The sequence below is a fragment of the Maylandia zebra genome, linkage group LG19, assembly GCF_041146795.1.
Source record: "Maylandia zebra isolate NMK-2024a linkage group LG19, Mzebra_GT3a, whole genome shotgun sequence".
NCBI lineage: Eukaryota > Metazoa > Chordata > Actinopteri > Cichliformes > Cichlidae > Maylandia > Maylandia zebra.
Genome location: NC_135185.1, coordinates 24,701,315 through 24,728,892, shown reverse-complemented (window position 1 = coordinate 24,728,892; position 27,578 = coordinate 24,701,315). Strand labels below are relative to the sequence as shown.

General features: G+C 43.6%; 1 protein-coding gene across 2 annotated transcripts; it reads left to right on the top strand.

Moving 5' to 3' along the window:
- Positions 1-575: 575 nt before the first annotated feature.
- dync1h1 (dynein, cytoplasmic 1, heavy chain 1) lies at positions 576-27,578 on the top strand. Of its 2 annotated transcripts, none has more exons than XM_014414312.3 (78): positions 576-948; positions 2,032-2,119; positions 2,221-2,394; positions 2,520-2,775; positions 3,585-3,771; positions 3,873-4,144; positions 4,269-4,496; positions 4,612-5,265; positions 5,393-5,815; positions 5,924-6,103; positions 6,244-6,393; positions 6,526-6,672; positions 6,855-6,995; positions 7,167-7,343; positions 7,510-7,620; positions 7,719-7,838; positions 7,928-8,167; positions 8,345-8,500; positions 8,660-8,773; positions 8,879-8,989; positions 9,084-9,293; positions 9,398-9,544; positions 9,674-9,840; positions 10,034-10,207; positions 10,354-10,708; positions 10,810-11,004; positions 11,104-11,386; positions 11,476-11,576; positions 11,693-11,852; positions 12,085-12,325; positions 12,405-12,588; positions 12,734-12,946; positions 13,056-13,294; positions 13,399-13,555; positions 13,664-13,888; positions 13,977-14,207; positions 14,324-14,464; positions 14,559-14,792; positions 14,936-15,142; positions 15,247-15,368; positions 15,473-15,638; positions 15,738-15,901; positions 16,013-16,142; positions 16,287-16,420; positions 16,529-16,643; positions 16,723-16,884; positions 17,042-17,256; positions 17,352-17,556; positions 17,691-17,864; positions 17,974-18,093; positions 18,217-18,337; positions 18,940-19,135; positions 19,472-19,589; positions 19,677-19,892; positions 20,002-20,214; positions 20,373-20,500; positions 20,589-20,742; positions 20,929-21,075; positions 21,204-21,354; positions 21,465-21,718; positions 21,853-21,987; positions 22,077-22,171; positions 22,266-22,440; positions 22,526-22,601; positions 22,717-22,877; positions 22,960-23,071; positions 23,180-23,240; positions 23,325-23,448; positions 23,550-23,663; positions 23,757-23,927; positions 24,077-24,294; positions 24,378-24,481; positions 25,463-25,671; positions 25,936-26,089; positions 26,181-26,323; positions 26,450-26,618; positions 26,906-27,030; positions 27,165-27,578. In XM_014414312.3, the coding sequence occupies exons 1-78, from the start codon at positions 699-701 to the stop codon at positions 27,291-27,293; spliced, it is 13,923 nt and encodes a 4,640-aa protein (XP_014269798.1). In that variant the 5' UTR covers positions 576-698; the 3' UTR covers positions 27,294-27,578. The 2 variants fall into 2 exon arrangements, with proteins under 2 accessions (XP_014269798.1, XP_012777421.1); XM_012921967.4 differs by lacking the exon at positions 18,940-19,135 and adding an exon at positions 18,562-18,757.

The following is a 27,578-nucleotide window of genomic DNA, read 5'->3' as shown; positions in this document are numbered from 1 at the left end:
CAATGTACCTGCACATGTGATGTGACAATAAAAGTGATTTGATTTGATTTGATTTGAATTAAATGAATATTAAAGTGTGTCATTTAATAATTAAAATAGGAAATAGTTAATCAACTAAATGAGTAAATAATGAATTAATGTCAATTAATTTCTTTAAAACATTCCATAAATTCATTTATTCATTTTTTTCAATTATAATTTATTAATGGTACATTTAATTCATTAATTATCTATTTATCAAATTTATTTTGGTACTCGTAGTCCCCAATAGAACATGGGCCTCAACATGCCTTTGATTTTTTAAAATTACATTATTATTGAATTAACAATAGCACAAATCAAAGTTTGTATTTTAAAAGCTATTTCAGCTGCATCATTCGAGACAACTCCCTTTCTCCCCCTATTTGTCGCACATGGTACTAACAAAAGGACAGAAAAAAAAAACTGATTAATTCAACTGCATTATGGGTATTGTAGTCTTTGACGACCACAGCTCGGTGAACTCCCCATTTAAGGAACGACAAATACCATAATCCTTTGCGCATATAAAACAGATTGCGTCAGTTGCAACGTTTTGACAGCGGCAGTCAGTCAACCTATGACCCGCTGGTAGAAGCTGCAGTCAGCTTGTTACCGTCATCCTTTTTTCTTTGTTCACTTTCACACAACACCTAGTCGTCGTTGACGCTCTTAGAAGGATGTCCGACGGCGGGGGGACGGAGGAAAACTCCGGCACTATGGAGGTGTCGGCCGTTCAGACGGTGGCTGATACCTCGGTGCTGCAGAAGCACATTCGGAAGCTGGTACCGCTGCTTTTGGAAGATGGCGGAGAGGCCCCGGCCTCGCTGGAAACCGCCCTAGAAGAGAAAAGCTCCGTGGAGCAGATGAGAAAATTCCTGGCCGATCCCCAGATTCACACCATCCTGGTCGAGAGAAGCGCTCTGAAAGGTACGTCAGAGAACTCGACTAGCTCACAAATATGATTTTAATAGCAACACTGTTTGTTCACCCAGTTACTTTAGAATAAAGTCGGCGTCTTTGCAAATTAGCTTTTCTTGTTAACCACCTGCCAAATAGTTTGGAAACTCATCGTTAACTGCTGCTTTTACAACGATATTAACAGATGTCGCTAAAGCTGTCCATCTACTTACTAAGATAACTGCGCCGCACTGGGTGGGGACGATAAAACAATCAATCACAACAATAAAAAAATGGAGCTGTATGTTGACGTAACTCCGTTATTTTTGTGTTCCTTCTGCATTTATATAAAGCTATTATATATGCATATCACGTTGAGGCCTGGTGCACAAATAACGAGACAGATACAGTCATAATAAAAACATGAAGCATAATTATAGGAATTCAAAGAGAATGGCTCCTTTGTCATAGCTGTAAGTCATTTTATCATGTGAACCAGCTTGTGTCAATAAACACATTATCTTCAGTTTCCCCGGGCAAATTAATCCTCAGCTTCTGAGCTGCTTTCCTACTATATCTGTGCTGAATCTTGATCCTTTGATACCACACATGACCAGTCTTAGCCTGGAGGTTTTGGATTCCTAGCCCAAAGAGTCACTTCCCCGGCCTATTCGCGGTTTTGCATTAATAATACTGATACTGCAATGCAGCCCACTCATCACTTGTAAGGGAGGGTGTGGACATGAATAGCTGCACCATCATCTGCTGCAGCATTTCTCATTGTGCACATCTATCTAGAGTCCAAATAGTTTAATTCTTTTTTAGCTGCATTGCAACTTCACTGGCCTTAAGGAGTCAATCATGCATGGCTTTAAATAGTTTGAAATAATTTAAAAATAAAAGCAGTCACATGCCCTACCTTATTGTACATGAGGCAAATGGAAATGTAATAAAGCAAGACTATTTGCACTTTGGTGTCCTCATATTGACATAGACAAGGTATTAATGTGCTACTTTGACCTTGTTTTACACCTAGTATGAAGAACCTGATGCACACATTCAATGATGGGTCATCTGTTTAGTTAATTAATATATGTATTTGTTTCCTCACAGAGGAGGTCGGAGATGAAAGTGAGGAGGAGAAAGAGTGCATCACTTATAATGTTAACATTGACATCCACTATGGGATCAAGTCCAACAGGTAAATAATGCACTGGAAAAAGTAATACTGCATATGATCCTTCAGTTATTTAAATTCTGGCTATTCTGGATGAATACATTCACCTTTTCTTTACTCTGTAGCTTGGCTTTGATCAAGAGGACAGGCGTCATTGATGCAGACAAACCGATATCAACCCAGGTGCGAGTGCTGACTTTGAGCGAGGATTCTCCCTACGAGACGCTTCACTCTTTCATCAGCAATGCTGTCGCACCTTTCTTCAAGTCCTACATTCGTGAGTCTGGGAAAGCCGACAGGTAATGTTACTTTGCAAAGCCTTCCTTAAATAAACTAAATCCTGAACTTGCATTGAATTGTAATGGATGGAAATGTAATGGAAGGAAAAAACATTGTAACATTGTTATCTGTTACAACTTTCTAGAGATGGGGATAAAATGGCCCCCTCTGTCGAGAAGAAGATTGCTGAGCTGGAGATGGGCCTTCTCCACCTGCAGCAAAATATTGAGATTCCTGAAATCAGCCTGCTCATCCACCCCATCATCACAAATATCGCCAAGCAGTGCTATGAGCGTGGGGAGAAGCCCAAAGTCACTGACTTTGGCGACAAGGTGGAAGATCCTACTTTCCTGAACCAGCTGCAATCTGGAGTTAACCGCTGGATCAGGGAGATCCAAAAGGTAAGAGGAATTTCTATATATTTGTCCCAATTTAAAAGTCCATGATGGAAGTATATAACAAAGCAAAACCAGTCTTTGGAAAAAAAAAAAAACCTCTCTAATAAAAAACCCTTGATTTATGGTTGCTATTGTCATGATTCGAGTTTTGAGGAGAAGACAAACGACTGCATGGTCTCAGTAGATGTCAGAATAGTGATCTTTATTACACACTTCTGAACCAGAAGTATGGGAAGACTGACGTACAGCAACAATCTCCAAAGAGTGGACCGTTCCCCATCCTTATATAACCCATGATGACATCACACAGTTAGACCTTACTTGAAATGATAACAGTCTCCCCATAGTCCAAAGTTCTCCTTATACAAACATCAGATGATACTTTAAAGAAAAACAAGTGTGTGACATGTCATGTTGTGCAGTTCTGTGAGCCTGTGTGTCCAACTAGAGAATGTCCTGACATGACCTCCCTGTGTAAATAAGGGTGAACGTGCGTGTTTACATAACTCTCTATGTGCATGTTCTGATGTAGGCCTGCAAATGAATTAGAACAAGGTCCTGCTGGACCCTCCAGTTATGGACGGTGAATACAATGCTGTGGATACCATTTGAGACTTGATTACAATGATGATAATATGCATACATTAATCTTTACTCAGATTACCATAGATATAAAACAAAGATTATACTGTCATCAGATTCCACAATGGTAAATGATTAATGATTGATACTTCTAATTATAACTGTGATCATAAGAATACAAAATAAAATATCTCCTGGTCACACTATCATCATTGCTCGCGCCCTTCTAGGTGACTAAGCTCGATCGTGACCCGGCCTCGGGCACAGCCTTGCAGGAAATTAGTTTCTGGCTGAATCTGGAGAGAGCCCTTAACAGGATCCAAGAGAAGAGAGAGAGCCCAGAGGTTCTTCTCACTCTGGACATCCTGAAACACGGGAAACGTTTCCATGCTACTGTCAGTTTTGATACAGACACTGGTAAGTTATAACTTTGCTGTTTTTACTTGGCTGGCTCAACACATGTTTGCATTTAGAAAAGCGCGAGTAAATGTTCACTTCTCCTCTACTTCTTCCTGCAGGTTTGAAACAGGCAGTGGAAACGGTCAATGACTACAATCCTCTGATGAAAGACTTCCCTCTTAATGACCTGCTTTCTGCCTCAGAGCTTGATAAGATCCGCCAGGCTCTAATGGCCATATTTACTCACCTGAAAAAGATCAGGAACACAAAGTATCCCATCCAGAGAGCACTACGCCTAGTAGAGGCCATCTCCAGGGACCTGAGCTCCCAGCTGCTCAAGGTGTTGGGTACCAGGAAGCTCATGCATGTAGCCTATGAGGAATTTGAAAAGGTTGGTGTGGTTTTTTTTTTGTCTCCAGCATAAAATAACACCCACAATTACACACAAACACACACACCTTGGCCACTCACAGTATTATACATTTTCCTGAATGCCCTTACGCTTCTCTGTGCAGGTGATGGTGGCTTGCTTCGAGGTGTTCCAGACTTGGGAGGATGAGTATGAGAAACTGCAGGTGCTTCTTAGGGACATCGTGAAGAGGAAGAGAGAGGAGAACCTGAAGATGGTGTGGCGTTTGAGCCCTGCTCATAGGAAACTTCAGTCCCGACTGGACCACATGAGGCGTTTCAGAAGGCAGCATGAGCAGCTGAGGGCTGTCATCGTCCGTGTGCTGAGGCCTCAGGTAAACCTTTAAATAGTGTTTTTTTTTTTTTTTTGTTTTTTTTTTTTAAATCACATCTTGACTAAGAGATTTAATGTTATTCTTCTGTTGTTGTTGTTTTTTTGTTTTTTTTAAGGTATCTGCAGTGCCTCAGCATGCCCCTGGAGAGACAGTTGAACCTCAAGATATGAAGGTGGCTGGAGTTCTCTTTGATGCTGCTGATGCCAATGCTATTGAGGAGGTCAACCTGGCATATGAGAATGTGAAAGAGGTTGATGGCCTGGATGTGTCCAAGGAGGGCACGGAGGCCTGGGAAGCCGCCATGAAACGTTATGATGAGCGCATTGACCGCGTGGAGACCCGTATCACGGCCCGCCTGCGTGATCAGCTGGGTACTGCCAAGAATGCCAATGAGATGTTCCGCATCTTCTCCCGCTTCAATGCTCTCTTCGTGCGCCCCCACATCCGTGGTGCCATCCGGGAGTATCAGACACAGCTCATCCAGCGTGTGAAAGATGACATCGAATCGCTGCACGACAAGTTCAAAGTGCAGTATCCTCAGAGCCAGGCCTGTAAGATGAGTCATGTCCGGGACCTGCCTCCGGTGTCTGGCTCCATCATCTGGGCCAAGCAGATAGACCGTCAGCTGACTGCGTACATGAAGAGGGTTGAAGATGTTCTGGGAAAAGGCTGGGAGAACCATGTGGAAGGGCTGAAGCTGAAGCAGGATGGAGATAGTTTCCGGGCTAAACTCAACACTCAAGAGATATTTGATGACTGGGCCCGGAAGGTATTTTATTCAACACCGATTCAGACATTTGGAAGAATATTAGATTGTAATTCTTACATATTGCTTCCTTTGTTTTGGGCTAATTGCAAATTCAAAATATTTGTTATCCCTTTCTTTTCTAAATCAGGTTCAGCAGCGTAACCTTGGTGTGTCTGGTCGGATCTTCACCATTGAAAGTACCCGGGCCCGTGGAAGGGGAGGAAACATGCTTAAGCTTAAAGTCAACTTTCTTCCTGAGATCATCACCCTCTCCAAAGAGGTCCGCAACCTCAAGTGGCTGAGTTTCCGTGTTCCTTTGGCCATTGTCAACAAGGCCCACCAAGCTAATCAGCTGTACCCATTTGCCATCTCATTGATCGAGAGCGTTCGCACCTACGAGCGTACTTGTGAGAAAGTAGAGGAGCGGTCCTCCATCTCCCTGCTGGTTGCTGGACTTAAGAAAGAGGTTCAGGTTCTCATAACTGAGGGCATTACTCTCGTCTGGGAGTCTTACAAGCTGGATCCCTATGTTCAGAGACTAGCTGAGACGGTCTTCAACTTCCAGGAGAAGGTCTGTGTGAAATAGATGTTACAGATATGCACGAACACAGACTCCAAACTGTCATTTAACTTTTAAATGACAAGTTGTATCAAACAATTTTGTCTTATTGTTTTTCAGGTGGACGACCTCTTACTGATTGAAGAGAAGATTGACTTGGAGGTTCGTTCTCTGGAGACCTGCATGTTTGACCACAAGACCTTCTCCGACATCCTGAACCGTGTGCAGAAAGCTGTGGATGACCTTAACCTCCATTCTTATTCCAATTTGCCCATCTGGGTCAACAAGCTTGACATTGAGGTCTGTACTGAAAGTTACATATTGTTCTGTAACGAATATAAAGTAATAGAAATACTTGGAATGTTTTGGTGTATAGTTGAACCTTTGTTTTGTTTTATAGGGTGCTTGTTGCTATGTTATTAAAATGGATGTTCTTTTAGATTGAGCGTATCCTGGGAGTGCGTCTTCAGGCTGGTCTTAAGGCTTGGACTCAGGTCCTCCGTGGCCAGGTAGAAGACAAAGCTGATGTGGACATGGACACAGAGGCTCCACAAGTCAGCCACAAACCAGGAGGGGAGCCCAAAATCAAGGTGAGAGTTGTGAAGTGGTACTGTGTTGCTTTGTCACGCTTTTCAAATGTTGATACACTTCTTTTAACATCTTGGAAAACCATGAACATCTAAGCACAGCTTGCTGTTTTATTATTATTTCTTTATTCTTAGAATGTGGTCCATGAGCTGAGGATCACTAACCAGGTGATCTACTTGAACCCACCAATTGAAGACTGTCGCTACAAGCTCTACCAGGAGATGTTTGCTTGGAAGATGGTTATACTTTCTCTGCCCAGGATCCAGAGTCAGAGATACCAGGTAGCCATCTTAAAACAGTTGTTGTTTGCACTGGTGAATATCTGGTGTAGGTAATCATGTAGTGTAAAACCACTTTTTAGACAAAATGTCTTTATTTTACTCAGGCAGGAATGATATTTGATGGTTTGGCCTATTGTACTTTGTACTGTTTTTATTTAAGCCACTCTGTCCCTCCTTGTTAGGTGGGTGTTCACTACGAGCTTTCAGAGGAGGAAAAGTTCTACCGTAATGCCCTCACAAGGATGCCTGATGGACCTGCGGCCTTAGAGGAGGCCTACAATGCTGTGGAAGACATCGTCAATGAGGTGGAGCAGTATGTTAAGGTAAGGGGCACCTATTTTAAAATAAAACATTACCTTACAAATTGATAGCTATTGATTTTTTTTTTTTTTTTAATTGTTTGTCTTTAGCTTTTATGACTCTTCGGACATACAGGATATACATTTGTGGTTATTTCACTGTTTATATGCTTTATTTTTGTTACTGCTGTTCAGGTTTGGCTGCAGTACCAGTGCTTGTGGGACATGCAAGCTGAAAACATTTACAACCGTCTTGGTGAAGACCTCACAAAGTGGCAAGCCCTGCTGGTCCAGATCCGCAAAGCTAGGGGAACCTTTGACAATGCTGAGACTCGAAAAGAGTTTGGACCAGTGGTCATCGACTATGGCAAGGTAGTAATGACTGATGGTTCGCAGTGTTGTGTTTAAGTAGGAGGAGGAGAAATACATTTCCACATTAAAATTTCCCTTATTTGTTTCGTGCAGTTGTATTTTTGACAATCCAGAACCCCCATGTATTGGCTATACATTAAATTTTCATATTTCTATCTGATAACAGGTCCAGTCTAAGGTGAACTTGAAGTATGACTCCTGGCACAAGGAGGTTCTCAGCAAGTTTGGTCAGATGCTGGGACAGAACATGCAGGACTTCCACGCTCAGATCTCCAAGGTAACGTATGGTTTTACCAACATAGTTGGATGGATCACTTTCACACAGGGTAATAGTTATTCAGGACAGATGACTCATGCTTTGCTGTTCCTCATCAGTCCCGTCAAGATCTCGAACAACATTCTGTGGACACGGCTAGTACTTCAGATGCTGTCAACTTCATAACATATGTCCAGACTCTGAAGCGAAAGATCAAACAGTTTGAGAAAAATGTGGATGTAAGTACTCCAAACTATGTTTTTTGTTTTTAAAATCGGTTAAATTAAAATCATTTTCTAATCACAATCTCCCTCCTTTTTACCCGTAGTTATTCCGTAACGGACAGCGTTTGCTGGAGAAGCAGAGATTTCAGTTCCCTCCTTCTTGGCTCTACATTGACAACATTGAAGGCGAATGGGGTGCGTTCAGTGACATAATGAAGCGCAAGGACACCGCTATCCAGCAGCAGGTGGCCAACCTGCAGATGAAGATTGTCCAAGAGGACAAAGCTGTGGAAAACCGCACCACTGACTTGCTTAATGACTGGGAGAAGACCAAACCAGTTGCTGTAAGAAATATTTATCTTAATAAATTTAGTTTTCTATTTATAGCACATTTAATGCTAGATGTAGTTAATATTTTTAGATGCATAACTTCATGATGCCTTAGTTATAAAGAAATGGCAGATAAATTTGACTTACATTTTTTTTTTTTTTTTTTTTAAATGTCTGATCTGTTCCCTTAGGGTAACCTGCGTCCTGAAGAGGCCCTTCAGTCTCTGACCATCTATGAAGGCAACTTTGGTCGTCTGAAGGTTGAAAGGGAGAAGTGTGCCCGTGCCAAAGAGGCCCTGGAGCTTACTGATACTGGTCTGCTCAGTGGCAGTGAGGAGAGAGTGCAGGTAATGCCAGCGCACATTTACATAAATGGTTAAATTACAAAATGATAAATGTAAAATTCATTCATTATGTTTTCTGGCTGCATTTCATTATCCATAAACTAAAAATTAAACCATTAACTGAACATTTTGAACCATTTCTGTCTTTGTGGTGACCTGTAGGTGGCGCTGGAGGAGCTGCATGACCTGAAAGAGGTGTGGTCTGAACTGTCGAAGATCTGGGAGCAGATTGACCAAATGAAAGAGCAGCCATGGGTTTCTGTACAACCACGCAAGGTACCAAAAGCAGAGCAAACATTTAGATTAAATCCCTGTGCCGTTCTGTATGATCCTTAAATTCTTCACAGAATATAACATTAGTTGATTTATTTGTACATGTAGCTCCGTCAGAGTCTTGATGCACTTCTGAACCAGCTGAAGAACTTCCAAGCAAGGCTGAGGCAGTATGCTTCATACGAGTACGTACAGAGGATGCTTAAAGGTTACTTGAAGGTCAGTAAACTAGTTTCACTCAAACTAATCAAAAGTTCTAACTTACACGACAAATTTACATTTTACATTTCCTGTGGTTTCCTTTTCACTCCAGGTCAACATGTTGGTGATTGAGCTTAAATCAGAGGCTCTGAAGGACCGCCACTGGAAGCAGCTGATGAAGCGCTTGCATGTGAACTGGGTCCCGTCAGAGCTGACTCTTGGACAGATTTGGGATGTGGATTTGCAGAAGAATGAGATGGTGGTGAAGGATGTTCTTCTGGTAGCCCAGGGAGAAATGGCTTTGGAGGAGTTCCTGAAACAGGTAAAGAAGATTTGCAAGAGATGGGCAGTTATAGCCTACATCATTAGAAATAGCTCTGTGGTTTGTTATGCTATAATTGTACTTATGCTTCTTTTGGTTTTCAGATCCGTGAAGTGTGGAACTCCTACGAGCTCGACCTGGTGAACTACCAGAACAAGTGCCGTCTGATTAGAGGTTGGGATGACCTCTTCAACAAGGTCAAAGAACATATCAACAGTGTGTCCGCCATGAAGTTGTCTCCTTACTACAAGGTAAACAGAACTATACGTTTAGTTTATTAAGGTGGCAGTTGAGCTTTTTTTTTTTTTTTTTTCCTTTATATTTCAGCCAGTCAGGATGGCATACATCAGTACAGTGTTTTTCTTTCCGTTTTCTCCCAGGTGTTTGAAGAAGATGCCCTGAGCTGGGAAGACAAGCTGAATCGAATCATGGCTCTGTTTGATGTCTGGATTGATGTGCAGCGTCGCTGGGTCTATCTGGAAGGTATCTTTACAGGCAGTGCTGACATCAAACATCTTCTGCCTGTAGAAACTCAGAGATTCCAGAGGTAAGTCTTTCTAAATGCTGCCAAATCGTGTCAGCATTTTAAAAATATTAAAAAAATATAAGTAAAAAAAATATAAGTTAACTTTAAGAATCATAACCTGATTTATTTGGCGCACTCATGTTTAGTCCCCATTTCCTTCCATAAAAATATTTTCTACTAACTTCTTGTGTAATCTGTCTCTGTCTTTTTCCAGTATCAGCACTGAGTTCTTGGCACTGATGAAGAAGGTGACAAAGTCTCCTCTGGTGATGGATGTCCTGAACATACAGGGAGTGCAGAGGTCCCTGGAGCGACTGGCTGATCTTCTTGGAAAAATCCAGAAAGCCCTTGGCGAATACCTGGAGAGAGAAAGATCCTCATTCCCCAGGTATGAAGGGCATACTAAAGCTGAGCAAACAGAAGGAGGAATGTGTAACATGTCTTCAAATGTATTTTAAAAGTGAAAGAGTGTATCGGATATTTTGAATGCATTTATTAATACAATGATTTGATCAATTACTTTCTTGTTGGCAGGTTCTACTTTGTGGGAGACGAGGACCTGCTTGAGATAATTGGCAACAGCAAGAACGTGGCCAAACTCCAGAAGCACTTCAAAAAGATGTTTGCTGGTGTCTCCAGCATCCTCCTCAATGAGGACAACACTGAGGTGCTGGGAATCTCATCACGTGAGGGTGAAGAGATTATCTACAAGACACCAGTCTCCATCACAGAGCACCCGAAGATAAATGAGTGGCTGACACTGGTGGAGAAGGAGATGAGGGTGACCTTGGCCAAACTGCTGGCAGAGTCTGTCACAGAGGTCACTACTTTTAACAAGGGCACAGCCATTGACCTGAGCCAATACATCAACTGGATTGATCGCTACCAGGTTGGGATTTAAATAATTAATTCCATACTGTTTTAATTTCGATACACTCTTGAAATCTGGAACTGTGTTAATGTCGCCTTATCTTTATTCTCGTTTCACAGGCCCAGCTGGTGGTCCTGTCCGCCCAGATTGCCTGGTCTGAGAACATCGAGTCTGCCTTGACCACCATCTCTGGTGGTGGGGACATGACGCCACTGCAGGGAGTTCTGTCGAATGTGGAAGCCACACTCAACGTGTTGGCTGACACTGTGCTGATGGAGCAGCCTCCAATCCGCAGGAGGAAACTGGAGCACCTGGTGAGTTTGGACTTTTTTTTTTTTTTTTTTTTTTGATATTTGTGAAAAATTGTTGTTGGATAAAAATTGTCTAAAATCCATTTCGCTCTCCATTCTTAGATCACAGAGCTGGTGCACCAGCGTGATGTAACCAGGACTCTGATCAAGAACAAGATCGACAACCCCAAGTCCTTTGAGTGGCTCAGCCAGATGCGCTTCTACTTTGATCCCAAGCAGACAGATGTCCTGCAGCAGCTGTCCATTCAGATGGCTAATGCCAAGTTCAACTATGGCTTTGAGTACCTGGGTGTCCAGGACAAGCTTGTTCAGACCCCACTGACTGACCGTTGCTATCTCACCATGACCCAGGCCCTGGAGGCTCGCCTTGGTGGATCTCCATTTGGTATGGAACTACTATTTAACTTTTTGTTTTACAACATGGCAAAGAGGGAAACAACCCCCCAACCTTGACTGAATTTGTCCTTTATCTAGGTCCTGCTGGCACTGGGAAGACTGAATCAGTGAAAGCCCTCGGTCACCAGCTTGGACGCTTTGTCCTGGTCTTCAACTGTGATGAGACTTTTGACTTCCAGGTAAATTTATCATTTTAGCAATTTTATAACAGGACACCAGCATACCATCAGAGATTAAACACTGTGCTCTGTTATTGCTTATTAATTCAGTGACCATTTTTCGTTTTCTCCTTCAGGCAATGGGCCGTATCTTCGTGGGTCTGTGCCAGGTAGGAGCCTGGGGCTGCTTCGATGAGTTCAACCGTCTGGAAGAGAGAATGCTGTCGGCCGTCTCCCAGCAGGTCCAGTACATCCAGGTCGCCTTGAGGGAGCACAGCAACCCCAACAGAGACAGAAGTATGCATAGTATTTGTGAAAGATGGCTGTCCTTTTAATGAGAAATATCCAGACTTAGACATTTGTGAGAATAAAACGCAGCAAAGCAAATATTCTTCAACACTTCATGCTGCTGAGGAAAAATATCACCAGAATATGCCACTATATTCATCACCAGTGATTAGGTTTTTCCAGGGGAGTGTATTATAAGTAAGTCTTTTTTCCTTCTTTTTCCTTTTGGTCACTTTCCTAGGCGTACCTGTCACTACAGAGCTCCTGAACAAGCAGGTCAAGGTGAGCCCAGACATGGCCATCTTCATCACCATGAACCCTGGCTATGCTGGCCGTTCCAACCTGCCTGACAATCTGAAGAAGCTCTTCCGTAGCTTGGCCATGACCAAGCCTGACCGCCAGCTCATTGCACAGGTCATGCTCTACTCTCAAGGTTTCCGAACAGCTGAGACCCTTGCCAAAAAGATTGTGCCCTTCTTCAAGTATGTATTGTTTTAGTTAGTAACTTTGACAGGACTTTAAGTCAGAGGTATGACAACTTAATCTTTTGCTTCTTTAAAGACTGTGCGACGAGCAGCTCTCCTCCCAGAGCCATTACGACTTCGGTCTCCGAGCACTCAAGAGCGTGCTGATCAGTGCTGGCAATGTCAAGCGTGAGCGAATCCAGAAAATCAAGAGAGAGAAGCTTGAGCGTGGAGAGGATGTTGATGAGAATGAGATTGCAGAGAACCTTCCAGAACAGGAGGTATGTAAAGTAGACTCTTGGACATGGAGGTCATGTTTATTCAGGGCAGAGTTTTTGCAAGTATAACAAACTTATTTTAGAAAATGAGTTGTTTTATTCAGTCTGTCTGTCATTTTTTTTTTTTTTTTTTTTTTTTTTGTTTTAGATCCTGATCCAGAGTGTGTGTGAGACCATGGTTCCCAAGCTGGTGGCAGAAGACATCCCTCTGCTGTTCAGCCTGCTGTCGGACGTCTTCCCTGGAGTTCAGTACCATAGGGGAGAGATGACTGCTCTGAGGGAGGAGCTGAAGAAGGTCTGCGGAGAGATGTACCTCACTTATGGAGATGGGGACGATGTAGGCAGCATGTGGGTAGAGAAGGTATGAAGCTGAGTGGAACTGATATACTTTAGTTCAATGGGCTTTAAACATTTTCCTGTTATAAGATTCATATATACTGACATTTAACTTGTCGTTCAACCTTTTCCAGGTGCTCCAGCTGTACCAGATCACACAGATCAACCACGGTTTGATGATGGTGGGACCTTCAGGAAGTGGGAAGACCATGGCATGGAGGGTGCTGCTCAAGGCCCTGGAGAGGTTGGAGGGTGTGGAGGGCGTGGCCCACATTATCGATCCCAAGGCCATCAGCAAAGACCACCTGTACGGAACCCTGGACCCCAACACTCGTGAATGGACTGATGGCTTGTTCACACACATCCTCAGGAAGTGAGTTCTGTAATAATTGAGTAATTACACATCTTCCAAGCTAGTCTAATTGTTGTAATTAATTTCTTTTTAATCTTTAAATGAACGATTTCTTTCAATTTCAGGATCATTGACAATGTCCGAGGTGAACTACAGAAGCGTCAGTGGATCATCTTTGATGGCGACGTTGACCCAGAGTGGGTTGAAAATCTGAACTCTGTTCTGGATGACAACAAGCTGCTCACCCTGCCCAATGGAGAACGTCTCAGCTTGCCACCAAATGTAAGAGCATGGCAGTTTATACACAAATTTATTTTTCTCTTTTCTTAATGAAGTCTGTCCTGGAGACTTCATTAAGTATTCAACCCAAATTATTCTTTTTCTGTCCAGGTGCGTGTGATGTTTGAAGTGCAGGATCTGAAGTATGCCACCCTAGCCACTGTGTCCCGGTGTGGTATGGTCTGGTTCAGTGAGGATGTTCTCAGCACTGACATGATCTTCAACAACTTCCTGGCTCGCATTCGCAGCATCCCATTGGACGAGGGAGAGGATGAAGCTCAGCGGAAGAGGAAAGGCACAGAGGATGAGGACGAGGCTGCGTCACCAATGCTGCAGGTAAATCTAGAGAAGAACACATGCTGTATTTAAAAACAAACAAATAAAAAACACACTAATGCTGTCCCCACTTTCTGCTTTAAACTAGATCCAGCGAGATGCTGCATCGGTCCTTCAGCCGTACTTTACCTCCACCGGCCTCGTGATCAAGGCCTTGGAGCATGCCTCGAAGATGGAACACATCATGGATTTCACCCGCATGCGATGTTTGGGCTCATTGTTCTCAATGTTGCACCAGGCCTGCCGTAATGTGGCTCTGTACAACAACAACCACCCCGACTTCCCCATGCCCATTGATCAGCTGGAGAAGTACATGCAGGTAATGTTCTCCTTTTTCTTGCTCTGTAATGAAAGAAGTATAAATGCTGAGGTGTTGCATCAACATGATTACTGTGCTTTCCTAAAACTAATTGTTTTCATGGAATTTCTTTGCAGAGGTATTTGATCTACGCTGTGCTCTGGTCCTTCTCTGGTGATGGAAGGTTGAAGATGAGGGCAGAGCTTGGGGAGTATATCCGTCGCATCACCACTGTGCCACTTCCCACTGCACCCAATGTTCCCATCATTGATTATGAGGTACATCCTTTCTTTGTCAAAGAGTTGCTGCTGCTATTAATTCCCTATATCCACTTTTTTAGAGATTAATTATTATGTTTTTATTTGTGTTTAGGTGTGCATCTCAGGGGAGTGGCAATCCTGGCAGGGCAAAGTGCCCCAGATTGAAGTGGAAACCCACAAGGTGGCATCCCCAGATGTTGTTGTTCCTACCCTGGACACTGTTCGCCATGAAGCTTTGCTTTACACATGGCTGGCCGAGCACAAACCACTGGTGCTGTGTGGACCACCTGGCTCTGGAAAGACCATGACCCTGTTCAGTGCCCTCAGGGCTTTGCCTGATATGGAGGTACTGGGCTATGAAATCATTTTCACGTTAATTGCCTGATCTTTGAAATATTCACAATCAGTTCTAATCAGATATTGGCATTATTGTTGTAACTAAGCTGTTCCCATCTAATAGCTAAAATGTCTACTGCTGCTTTCTACCAGGTTGTTGGTTTGAACTTCTCCAGTGCCACCACACCAGAACTGCTGCTGAAGACGTTTGACCACTACTGCGAGTACCGGCGGACTCCAAATGGTGTGGTCCTCGCCCCTGTCCAGCTGGGGAAGTGGCTGGTGTTGTTCTGCGACGAGATCAATCTGCCAGACATGGACAAGTACGGCACACAGAGAGTTATCTCTTTCATCAGACAGGTATGACAAAATGATTCTGTGTTAAGCCCTTTGTACTTTTAAGTATGTCTAAGCACTTCATTTAAGTCATTGCTGCATCAAATTGGGATCCTATGTCTGTGCAGATGGTGGAACACGGAGGCTTCTACCGCACCTCAGACCAGACTTGGGTCAAACTGGAGAGGATTCAATTTGTTGGAGCCTGTAATCCTCCCACTGACCCTGGCAGAAAGCCTCTCACACACAGGTACAGCTCTCAGACTGAACATCTGATTAGAACTGTAGTATAATTAATGTTTAATGCAAAAGGCAGGCTCTAACAGTGGTCATATTACCACATAATCTTTCTAGGTTCCTGCGTCACGTCCCTGTGGTGTATGTGGACTATCCAGGCCCAGCCTCCCTTACCCAGATTTATGGAACCTTTAACCGTGCCATGCTGCGCCTTATCCCCTCTCTGCGAACCTACGCTGAACCTCTTACAGCCGCTATGGTTGAGTTCTACACCATGTCTCAGGTAAAGATGATTACATTTCTCTTAATATGCATGTTTTATTGGAGACTTTTTTTTCCATATAAATAAAAATATTGAATATTATTCTTTTTTCCACTTCAGGAGCGCTTCACCCAGGACACACAACCCCACTACATCTACTCTCCCAGAGAGATGACCCGCTGGGTGAGGGGTATCTTCGAGGCCCTGCGGCCACTTGAGACTCTTCCTGTAGAAGGGCTCATCCGCATCTGGGCCCACGAAGCCCTTCGTCTCTTCCAGGATAGGTGGGTGCTCACTGATGTGAGGCTAGTTGTGCTTGCTCTGCATCAGCTATAAAGTGTAACATTTTTGATAGTAACGTTTAAAATGTGATCATATCTGATTGTGTCATTCAGGCTTGTAGGTGATGAAGAGAGAAGGTGGACAGATGAAAACATTGACACGGTCGCTCTCAAACACTTCCCCAACATTGATAAGGAGAAGGCTCTCAACAGGCCTATCCTCTACAGTAACTGGCTCTCCAAGGTACATATGTGGCCATATGTACTCAAATATGATGGCCAAACTCTGATCCTGCTGCTGTTAAGTTACTAAAGAGTTGTAAGAATTGACTTCATCATTAATGGCTCTAGTAAGAATTTTACTGAGTTTGTGTTTTTGTGTATGTAGGATTACATCCCAGTGGAACAGGAGGAACTGAGAGACTACGTGAAGGCCCGTCTGAAGGTCTTCTATGAGGAGGAGCTGGATGTTCCTCTGGTGCTCTTTAATGAGGTTCTGGACCACGTCCTCAGAATTGACCGGTGAGTAAAGGCTTCTGAGCGTTGTCATCTCAGTGTTACTTTAATTATAAATGACAAAAATAAATATTAATTTTGGATTATATTTTTAAAATCTTTATCCTTTGTTAGAATCTTCCGTCAGCCTCAGGGACATCTACTGTTAATTGGTGTGAGTGGAGCAGGAAAGACCACGCTGTCCCGCTTTGTAGCCTGGATGAACGGATTGAGCGTCTACCAGATTAAGGTAGATACAAGTGATTTGTAGTCATAGAACATTTCCCTGCCTTTTGCATGGATTGTTGAGCGTGTTTTTGTGTTTTCAGGTACACAGGAAATACACTGGGGAGGACTTTGATGAAGACCTGCGTACTGTGCTGCGTCGCTCAGGTTGTAAGAACGAGAAGATCGCCTTCATCATGGATGAGTCCAATGTGCTGGATTCTGGTTTCCTTGAGAGAATGAACACACTTCTGGCCAATGGAGAGGTAACTTACAGCTAGTTTCTTATTTGTGGTGCTTTATTCATTTGAGTGTAAAGACAACACCGCCCCTAGTTTTCTGAGGTTAATGTATGTCCATTGTTTTCTGGCTTTTATTGTGTTAATGTTACCCTTCTTTTTTTTCTTCTTTTTTTTTTAATAGGTTCCTGGGCTGTTTGAGGGAGATGAGTATGCCACCTTGATGACTCAGTGTAAGGAAGGAGCCCAGAAAGAGGGTCTGATGCTTGACACACATGAGGAGCTGTACAAGTGGTTCACCAGCCAGGTTATCAGAAACCTTCACGTGGTTTTCACCATGAACCCCTCATCAGAGGGCCTGAAGGACAGAGCTGCCACATCTCCTGCCCTGTTCAACAGGTACAGACACTTAGAGTGGATGATTGTAATAAATGTGAGGAAAAAGAAAACTGCACTGAGTTTCCGTGTTTACTGAAAACATTCCTCTGCGTCAGGTGTGTGTTGAACTGGTTTGGAGACTGGTCCACAGAGGCCCTATATCAGGTGGGTAAGGAGTTCACCAGCAAGATGGATCTGGAGAAGCCCAACTACAAAGTGCCAGACTACATGCCCATCGTCTACGACAAACTGCCCCAGCCACCATCTCACCGAGAAGCTATCGTCAATGGCTGTGTGTTTGTACATCAGACACTTCATCAGGTAGAGCTGTTTCCAGCAAATGAGCTACTTTATTGTTATTTCAACAGCAGTTGCAAATTTGCAAACGTTCTTGGATACAAATGATTGTAAAATTTACTGAGACGTACATAAATAATACTTTTAACTTCTTTCAGGCAAACAACCGTCTGGCCAAGCGTGGCGGTCACACAATGGCCATTACTCCTCGTCACTACCTTGACTTCATCAATCAGTATGCCAACCTGTTCAATGAGAAACGCAGCGAGTTGGAGGAGCAGCAGATGCACCTCAACGTTGGTCTCCGCAAGATCAAGGAGACTGTGGATCAGGTGAAGTAGCCTTTTCGTTTCATGAAATCTTAAAAAGCCATCAGATTAGTTTCTCTAATGAAAATTTTGTCAGCTTGTTAGAAGTGCTTGTGTTTGTCTCCTTTCACAGGTGGAGGAACTTCGTCGTGACCTGAGAATTAAGAGCCAGGAGTTGGAGGCAAAGAATGCTGCTGCCAATGACAAGCTGAAGAAGATGGTGAAAGACCAGCAGGAGGCCGAGAAGAAAAAGGTAGGAAGGCTGAACTTTGAAATGACTAGTTTTTAAAGACTTTAGACATTGTTGCTTAGGCCTGCAATTACGTGTTTAAGTGTTTAAGATTTTAATTTATTTACTCTGTCATTGTGATTCAAGGTGATGAGCCAGGAGATTCAGGAAGCTGTGTACAAGCAGCAGGAGGTGATTAAGGACAAACAGCTGAGCGTCAAACAGGATTTGGACCAAGTGGAGCCAGCTGTTATTGAGGCTCAGAATGGTACAGTGATTCTTGTTCATTTATTCATCAGTGTCTTTAAAAAAAAAAAAAATTAATTTAAGATTATTCTTTCAGTCATTTGATGTCATAAAACCAGCAAAACCAGTACAACAGCACTTGAATTGTTATGTAGACTTTGTTAACATCTTCTGCTTACATCCTCCCATCATCATGCCCCCTTCCCTCATCATAAAACCTCATCCTTGCTCACCTGATGTTGATAGCTGTTAAGTCCATTAAGAAGCAGCACCTGGTGGAGGTGCGTTCCATGGCCAATCCACCCGCAGCGGTGAAGCTTGCTCTGGAGTCTATTTGTTTGCTCCTGGGAGAGAGCACAACGGACTGGAAGCAGATCCGTTCCATCATCATGAGGGAGAACTTCATCCCCACCATTGTTAACTTCTCTGCTGAAGAGATCAGGTGACATGAGAGAATCTTTGTTTATAATTGTTTACTAAAAATTTCCCCTTCTGTCTCCCTCTCTCCCCCTCCTTCATGTTTTTCTGTCTTTGCCCCCCTGAACCTCTTTCCAAATTCTTCCCCCCCCCCCCAAACACTACTATTTGTATCTTGCAAACACATTCCTCCTTTCACTTAACTAGCCGTGAGTTCTATTAAGCGGCAGCACCTAGTAGAAGTACGGGCTATGACCAACCCCCCAGCTGCAGTCAAACTGGCCCTGGAGTCTATCTGCCTTATGCTGGGCGAGGAGACAAATGACTGGAAAAAAATCAGACAAGTTATTATCAGGGATAATTTCATCAGCAGCATAGTCAACTTTTCCTCTGAGGAAATGAGGTATATGTGTCAGTGTGTTTTGTTTTTGTTTTCTAATGGAAGCACAAATGCCATTTAATCAGTACAAGTGGCACCTGTGATTAGCAATCAGTGTTAATCTACTGGAACAAAGTGTAATCGGCTGGTTTTAAATCTAAGAATAAGCTGATGGTAAAAACTACTGTGCTTGTGATTTCTTGCAGCCAGAAATTGGTAGAAATTGTTCCCATCCCCACCTCCAAACCCAATTCAAAATAATCCTCCACACTGTTCCACAAGTTTGATTTTCTCAATGATTATTGACTGCACAGAGTGCTGCTGTATTGTAACTCCTTGGACTATTTCAACTATTTCCAGCGACTCCATCCGTGAGAAGATGAAGAAGAACTATCTCTCCAACCCAAGCTACAACTATGACCAAGTGAATAGGGCATCATTGGCCTGTGGACCCATGGTGAAATGGGCGATTGCTCAGGTAGAGAAGCCTGAACAATATGAAAATAAGGACTATAACTGGGTAATGAGGGTTTTCGTCTAATGTACACTTCTACCACTCCTCTAGCTTAATTATGCTGACATGCTGAAGCGAGTGGAGCCTCTGCGTAATGAGCTGCAGAAGCTTGAGGATGATGCCACGGACAATAAGACGAAGGCAGAAGAGGTGGAGCAGATGATCAGAGACTTGGAGGCCAGCATTGCTCGGTACAAGGAGGAATACGCTGTCCTTATCTCTGAGGCCCAGGCCATCAAGGCTGATCTGGCAGCAGTCGAGGCAAAGGTAATTGTCCATAAAACATGCCTGGTTCTGTTCAGATCATCTGTTCAGGACTAAACAGAAGTTTCTTGGAGGAAAAAAAAATCTCATTTCTTATGTTCTTTACTCCCAGGTGAACCGCAGCACAGCCCTGCTGAAGAGTCTGTCAGCAGAGAGAGACCGCTGGGAGAAGACCAGTGAGACGTTCAAGAACCAGATGTCCACCATCGCAGGAGACTGTCTGCTTTCTGCAGCATTCATCACGTATGCCGGCTACTTTGAACAACAGATGAGGCAGAACCTGTTCACTACATGGTCTCATCACCTGCAGCAGGCCAACATTCAGGTATTTCCTACTCCAGTCCACATGTCCAGTCATTTTTGATCAACACGTCTCCAAATGTCAGCCTCATTCTGATTACTAATATAAACCATAGTCACCAGCAAGAGTGCTGTCAATAGATCAAATTTCAAGGTGCTCACTGACTTGATTTTCTCCTGCAGTTCCGCACAGATATTGCTAGAACTGAGTACCTGTCCAATGCAGATGAGAGGCTCCGCTGGCAAGCAAACTCTCTCCCAGCTGATGACCTCTGTACTGAAAATGCCATCATGCTCAAACGGTTCAACAGGTCCGCAAACCTCACCTATCTCCTTTAGGCTGTGTGTTCAGTTGAACTTACTTCTAAACATCTTTGATCTTTCTTTATCTCTTATTAGGTACCCACTAATAATCGATCCATCAGGCCAAGCCACAGAGTTCATCATGAATGAGTACAAAGACCGCAAGATCACAAGAACCAGCTTCCTGGATGATGCCTTTAGGAAGAACTTGGAGAGTGCTCTGCGTTTTGGAAACCCACTGCTGGTTCAGGTAAGAGCTACCTTCTCCAACTGCCAGTGTTTTCCTTGTGTGCTTGCTGCTTGATAATTTTCTTAAAGCTGCCATAATCAAAGGACTAGTTTGTTTAGAGTTTTTTGGGGGGGGGTAATAAAAAACAACTTGGAAAATAGATTTTAATCTCAAGGGAGATTAAATTTGAAATATTTATTTCCAAAGGACGTAGAAAGCTACGACCCCATCCTAAACCCAGTGCTGAACAGAGAGGTCCGCAGGACTGGAGGGCGTGTTCTCATCACCCTTGGAGACCAGGACATTGATCTGTCACCTTCGTTTGTCATCTTCCTCTCTACCCGAGACCCAACGGTAAGGGCACTGTTTATTGTATCAGTATTGATCAACTAACATTGTTATTTGCTTTGTTTAAAAAGTACAAAACAAAACAGTTATACAAAAGTGTTTATCTGCATTGTTATGGTCTCTTGTGTCTGCAGGTTGAGTTCCCACCAGACTTGTGCTCTCGTGTTACCTTTGTCAACTTCACTGTGACACGCAGCAGCCTTCAGAGCCAGTGTCTCAACGAGGTCCTAAAGGCTGAGAGACCTGACGTGGATGAGAAACGCTCAGACCTCCTTAAACTGCAGGGTGAGACAGAAACATTGAGATTCTGTGATAAAATGATAAGACACAGGTGGTGGGAAAAGAGATTGGTGAAATTTTAATGATTCAACTCTTATATTATGACTGTCTTTCAGGCGAGTTCCAGCTGCGTCTTCGTCAGCTGGAGAAATCTCTGCTGCAGGCCCTCAATGAGGTTAAGGGTCGCATCCTTGATGATGACACCATCATCACCACACTGGAGAATCTGAAGAAGGAGGCAGCTGAGGTGACTAGGAAGGTGGAGGAGACTGATATCATCATGGCTGAGGTGGAGGCCGTGTCACAGCAGTACCTGTCTCTGTCCTCTGCCTGCAGCAGCATCTACTTTACTATGGAGGCTCTGAACCAGGTCTGGGCACATCTCATTTGCTCTTTAAACTAGTACTGTTGGTAGTATTGTCTTCTTTTCTCAAAATTGCTGTAACATCAATGCACACAGAGATAGGAACTCAGAAATAAACTGAGCAAATGTTCTCCCTTCAGATGCACTTCCTCTACCAGTACTCTCTTCACTTCTTCTTGGACACGTATCACACAGTGCTGTATGAGAACGCCAACCTCAAGAACATTAGTGATCATTCACAGAGGCTTGCTGTCATCACCAAGGATCTTTTCCAGGTTTATAACATAACTCCTATGAATAAGGGTTGTTTTGGGGGGGTGAATGTAACAGTCATGAGCTTTATATGTGATTTGTGTGGCATTAGGTGGCGTTCAACAGGGTTGCCAGAGGTATGCTGCACCAGGACCACATTACATTTGCCATGCTGCTGGCTAAGATCAGCATAAAGGGCATGACCAGGTAAGAGAACACCTGAGTTACACTAATGGAGCACAAGCAGTCATGGCATACTGCATGAAGCACCGTTACTTATTTATTTTCTCCTTTTTTCCAGTGAGCTGCCATATGATCCAGAGTTCCAGCACTTCTTACGTGGTAAGGAGATCGTACTGACAGGCACACCACTTCCCAAGGTGAAAGGTCTGACCGCTGAGCAGAGTGAGGCCATGGTTCGACTCAGCCGCCTGCCAGCTTTCAAAGACTTGGTTGAAAAAGTCGAGGCTGACGAGGTGAGTAATGGTAGGCCGATGGGTAGTTTGTAGTTTGACTCTTAGAAACTCTATTAGTAATCATTTGTTTTGCTTGTTACTTCAGCAATTCTTCATGTGGATTGAGAGCAACACTCCAGAGCTGGCTGTTCCATACCTGTGGTCAGAGGAGAAGCAGTCCAGTGAGTATATACATTGTGTACAAACATTAAGGCCAAGCAAAAAACAAAACAAACACACTACAGTGTATATATTTGTATAAATTATATCTGCCTGAACTGTCCATTATATGTTCAGCTACCATTGGCCAAGCTCTGCACCAGCTCCTGCTGATTCAGGCCTTCCGTCCCGACCGTCTCCTGGCCATGTCACACATTTTTGTATCAAAGGTGCTGGGAGACACATTCATGAGCATCATTGAGCAGCCTCTTGATCTAGCTAATATCATCGACAGTGAGGTAATGATCACTTATTTATTTCAGATCAATGACCTTCCCATTGTCACTCTTGCTGATAATTCTTATTTTTTTGTGTCTGTAGGTGAAGCCCAGCACTCCAGTGCTGATGTGTTCTGTGCCAGGTTATGATGCCAGTGGGCTTGTCAGAGATCTGGCTGCTGAGCAGAACAAACAAATCACCTCAATTTCTATCGGTAAGAAGGAAATAAACGTAACTTTTGGTTTACCAGTAATGTAGATCAAGTGCTTAATGAGAAATTTTGAGGATATTGTAAATAACTGCTTACTGATGTTTTCCACAGGTTCTGCTGAAGGTTTCAATAAGGCTGACAGAGACATCAATACTGCTGTCAAGTCTGGCAGGTGACTAATGTGGTTTCTTTGTGTTTGTGAGACTGTACAGTTTGTGTTCTTGTACTGATATCCTGACTGTTCCTTGTCCTGCAGGTGGGTGATGCTGGAGAACGTCCATCTGGCCCCTGGGTGGCTGATGCAGCTGGAGAAAAAACTTCACTCTATGCAGCCTCATGCCAGCTTCAGGCTGTTCCTCACAATGGAGATCAACCCCAAGGTATATCACATCATTCATTAGATTTGTCATTTAGACTTGGATTAATTCATTGTCAGTTTTCACTACTTCCTGTTTTTCATGCCGCTGTGTTTTACCACCAGGTGCCAGTGAATCTGCTTCGTGCTGGCCGTATCTTTGTGTTTGAGCCTCCTCCCGGCGTCAAGGCTAACATGCTGAGAACTTTCAGCAGCATCCCAGTGGCTCGCATGTGCAAGGTAACATAATGGACACACACAAATGTGAAGAATAAACGATCAGTGCTGTCCAAACATTCTCCATGTAAATCATGTTGTCCCATATCCACGCAGGCCCCCAACGAACGTGCGCGTCTCTACTTCTTGCTTGCTTGGTTCCATGCGGTCATCCAGGAGCGCCTGCGTTACGCACCACTGGGCTGGTCCAAGAAATACGAGTTTGGAGAGTCTGACCTCCGTTCTGCTTGTGACACGGTTGACACCTGGCTGGATGACACTGCTAAGGTTGGAGAATTAACACTTTAAATGTTTTCTAGTTTTTGTATGACTAATCCTTTCCTCCTTGTAGCTGTTGCCTAAATCTATTAGATAATGGTCAGTTTTAAATAATATGACCTTGCTCCACTCCAATCGTTACACTCATGCACACACAGGGTCGTCAGAACATCGCTCCAGACAAGATCCCCTGGGCAGCTCTGAAAACCTTGATGGCCCAGTCAATCTATGGAGGTCGGATCGACAACGAGTTTGACCAGCGGCTGCTCAACACCTTCCTGGACCGCATCTTCACCAAGGGAAGCTTTGACAGCGAGTTCAAACTGGCTCTCAAAGTTGACGGACACAAGGACATCAAGATGCCTGATGGCATTCGGTCAGTATCTGATAAGCTTTAGCTTTTGTTGTTCTCTGATAAACATTCTCTGTTAAGCGTCTGATCATTTTGATTTGTTACAGACGTGAGGAGTTCATGCACTGGGTGGAGATGCTTCCTGACACTCAGACGCCATCTTGGCTCGGATTACCGAGCAATGCAGAGAAGGTCCTGCTTACCACTCAGGGTATGCTGCTGTTGCTGTTACTGAACGACAGCTTGTTTTTCATCTGTGTTCCATTTATACTTAACAAGTTGAGATTGAATATTCTCACTGGGTAGCTCATTAACCAACTCTCTCTCTATTCTAGTGTCATAACTCGTACTTTGGCAGGCTGTCGCCGTGCAGTGAGAGGTCGAAATCTTAGATTTAGTTGTTTTTTGCATCTACTTTGGACAGAACACTGTGTGCCGGGTGTCAAAAAACATGTTAAAAACATTCCTTTTCCTCATCTCTCATCCTTCCATCAGTTCTCTCCCCTCTTTATCAGTTAGTTTTTAGAAGCAGCCTTCTGTAGCATAGCTATAATGTGCAGCGTAGCTGTAGTCATAGCCATTTTACTTTAAAAGGTTTTCTTCCCAAAGGATGGGTGTGGGTCTCCTCACCCTTCAGCAGCTGTATTTCACAGCCATCATGTTGCTTTGCTTAGATGTTATCTTGTCCCACCTGCAGATTAGGACTTCAAACATCCTACCATGCCTGCTTCCCATCCTTTCACTCCCCCTCTCTGACCTCCACAGTCATGGCTGCCAAAGCATCCATCCCTTGAGCACATGGTCCAGTCTCCCCTTCCTTCATCCCCACTCCACCACAAACTTTCTCCCTTAAAACCCGCCCCTTTTATTATTTATTTATTTTTTTGGGGTTGTGCTGATTTCTTTTACAGATCCAGTCATTCAGAAATGTGGATCGTTATCCACTTGGCAATTTCGTTTAAGGTTACATGTGTTGGAATTATTGCCTGAAGCCTTGTGTATTTTGTCTGACCCAGTGTAGTCCTATTTTTATTTTTTTTATTTTTGATAAAACAAACCCTTTAACCCATCCTTGAGGTAAGGTGTTTGTTTCTTTTCTGTGATTAATTTCTTCTTCCCTTCCTACATCCCACCATGGCCTTGTCTTCCACCTCCCTCCTTGCCCAATCACTCCCTCTGCCGGGCTGCGCAGGCACTGACATGATGGGTAAGATGCTGAAAATGCAGATGTTGGAGGATGAGGATGACCTTGCCTACGAGACTGAGAAGAAGGAGCGCACTTCATCCACATCTGACACCCAGCCAGCCTGGATGAGGACCCTCCACACCACCGCCTGCAACTGGCTGCAGCTCATGCCGCAAACGGTTAATCCTCTCAAACGCACAGTGGAGAACATCAAGGTAATGACAGAGAATAGAGGACTGGCAAGCAGGCTTGTGCTGACAATATCCTTCTTTCATTTATAACCAAGGAATTGTTTCACCGTCGGGTGATTTTCAATCTTTGTGCCTGAAATGTGAGGTAATCGGGTATAACGGACTTTAAAAAGTTTGATTTTCAGTAAATGAACAATTTTTCTTTTTCAGTTTCACCAAAGCACATCTGTCTGGCTTCTAATTTATGGTTTTGTTTTGGCATTAATATTATCTTTGTCCAAATACCAGGACCCCCTGTTCAGGTTCTTTGAGCGTGAAGTGAAAATGGGAGGTAAGATGCTTCAGGAGGTCCGTCAGGATCTGTCCGACGTGGTACAAGTGTGCGAGGGCAAGAAGAAGCAGACCAACTACCTGCGAACACTCATCAGTGACCTTGTCAAAGGTTCTTCACTCAGACTATTTGATGTACTTTAATGAATTTGTTTATTTGTTTGAATACTTTATATACCTGTGGTATACACCTGTCTGTTCAGGAATCCTCCCTCGCAGCTGGTGTCGGTACACAGTCCCCGTCTCCATGACTGTAATCCAGTGGGTGTCAGACTTCAGTGAACGTATCAAACAGCTGCAGCAGATCTCCCAGGCAGCTGCCAGCGGGGGTGCAAAGGAACTGAAGGTACTGTTTGTGCACACATTCAAACAAGCTTTGGTTCTTAAATAGTTTGGTTAAAAATGAAAACAAAATGTGTTTTCATTTTCTTTTTATTTCTACTCCCTTGTCTCTTCCTCTCATCATTTCCAGAACATCCATGTGTGCTTGGGCAGCCTGTTTGTGCCAGAGGCTTACATTACCGCCACCCGCCAGTATGTGGCACAGGCAAACAGCTGGTCCCTGGAAGAGCTGTGTCTCGAGGTTAACGTCACCACTGCTCAGGGCGCCTCACTGGATGCCTGCAGCTTCGGCATCAAAGGTTAGACTTAAAACATATCATCTGATCTAGTTGGCGGCAAAAGCACTGCACAAATCAGATAACAATGCGGCCTTTAGACTGAACAGACAGCGTTGTAATTAAATCATATCCATATGAATTTAACATGTTTTTTTTGTTTGTTTGTTTAATCTGGACTGAAATCTAACCTAAAAAGGTGTTCGCAGGACTCTAAAACATGCTACTAACTGTATTTGTGGTCTAATGTAGTGAGTTGTTAAGACATGAATTTCTTTTTCTCATTCCAATCTTGCTTGCTGCACCCTCAGGTCTGAAGCTTCAGGGAGCTACTTGTGCCAACAACAAGCTGTCTCTGTCCACCTCCATCTCCACTGAGCTGCCTCTCACTCAGCTCCGCTGGATCAAGCAGAGTAATGCTGAGAAGAGACACATGGTAACCCCCCCCCCCCCCCCCCCCCCCCCCAAAAAAAAAAAAAACCCCAGCCCCATTGGGATCTAAAAAGCTAGATTTTGAAATATAGCTATGGAGTTGTCCTTCTCACCTTTTGTGTTTTCCTTTCGCTGCAGGTCACTCTACCCGTGTACCTGAACTTCACCCGGTCTGACCTAATCTTCACCGTCGACTTCGACATCGCCACCAAGGAAGATCCTCACAGCTTCTACGAGCGTGGAGTTGCCATCCTGTGCACAGAGTAATTGAAACGAGACGTTTCCTCACTTTAAGTCTTGATTATAATCAAACCACATTTAATCACTTACATTCATTACCCCATAATAGTAGTTGTAGTAGAGATGTTTGTGGCACTGCAGTGAACATGTAACAGTTCTTAGTGTTTAGAAAGTGTTTTGGAAGGTTGAGACGTTGTCTGATGGTTAATGAAAAGAAAATGAAATTTGGAAAGGAAAGTTGGAAAAAAGATGTTTTAATGGAAGAACCAGCACGTTGTTGTATTTAGATGGAATAAAGCTCATTGGAATGAA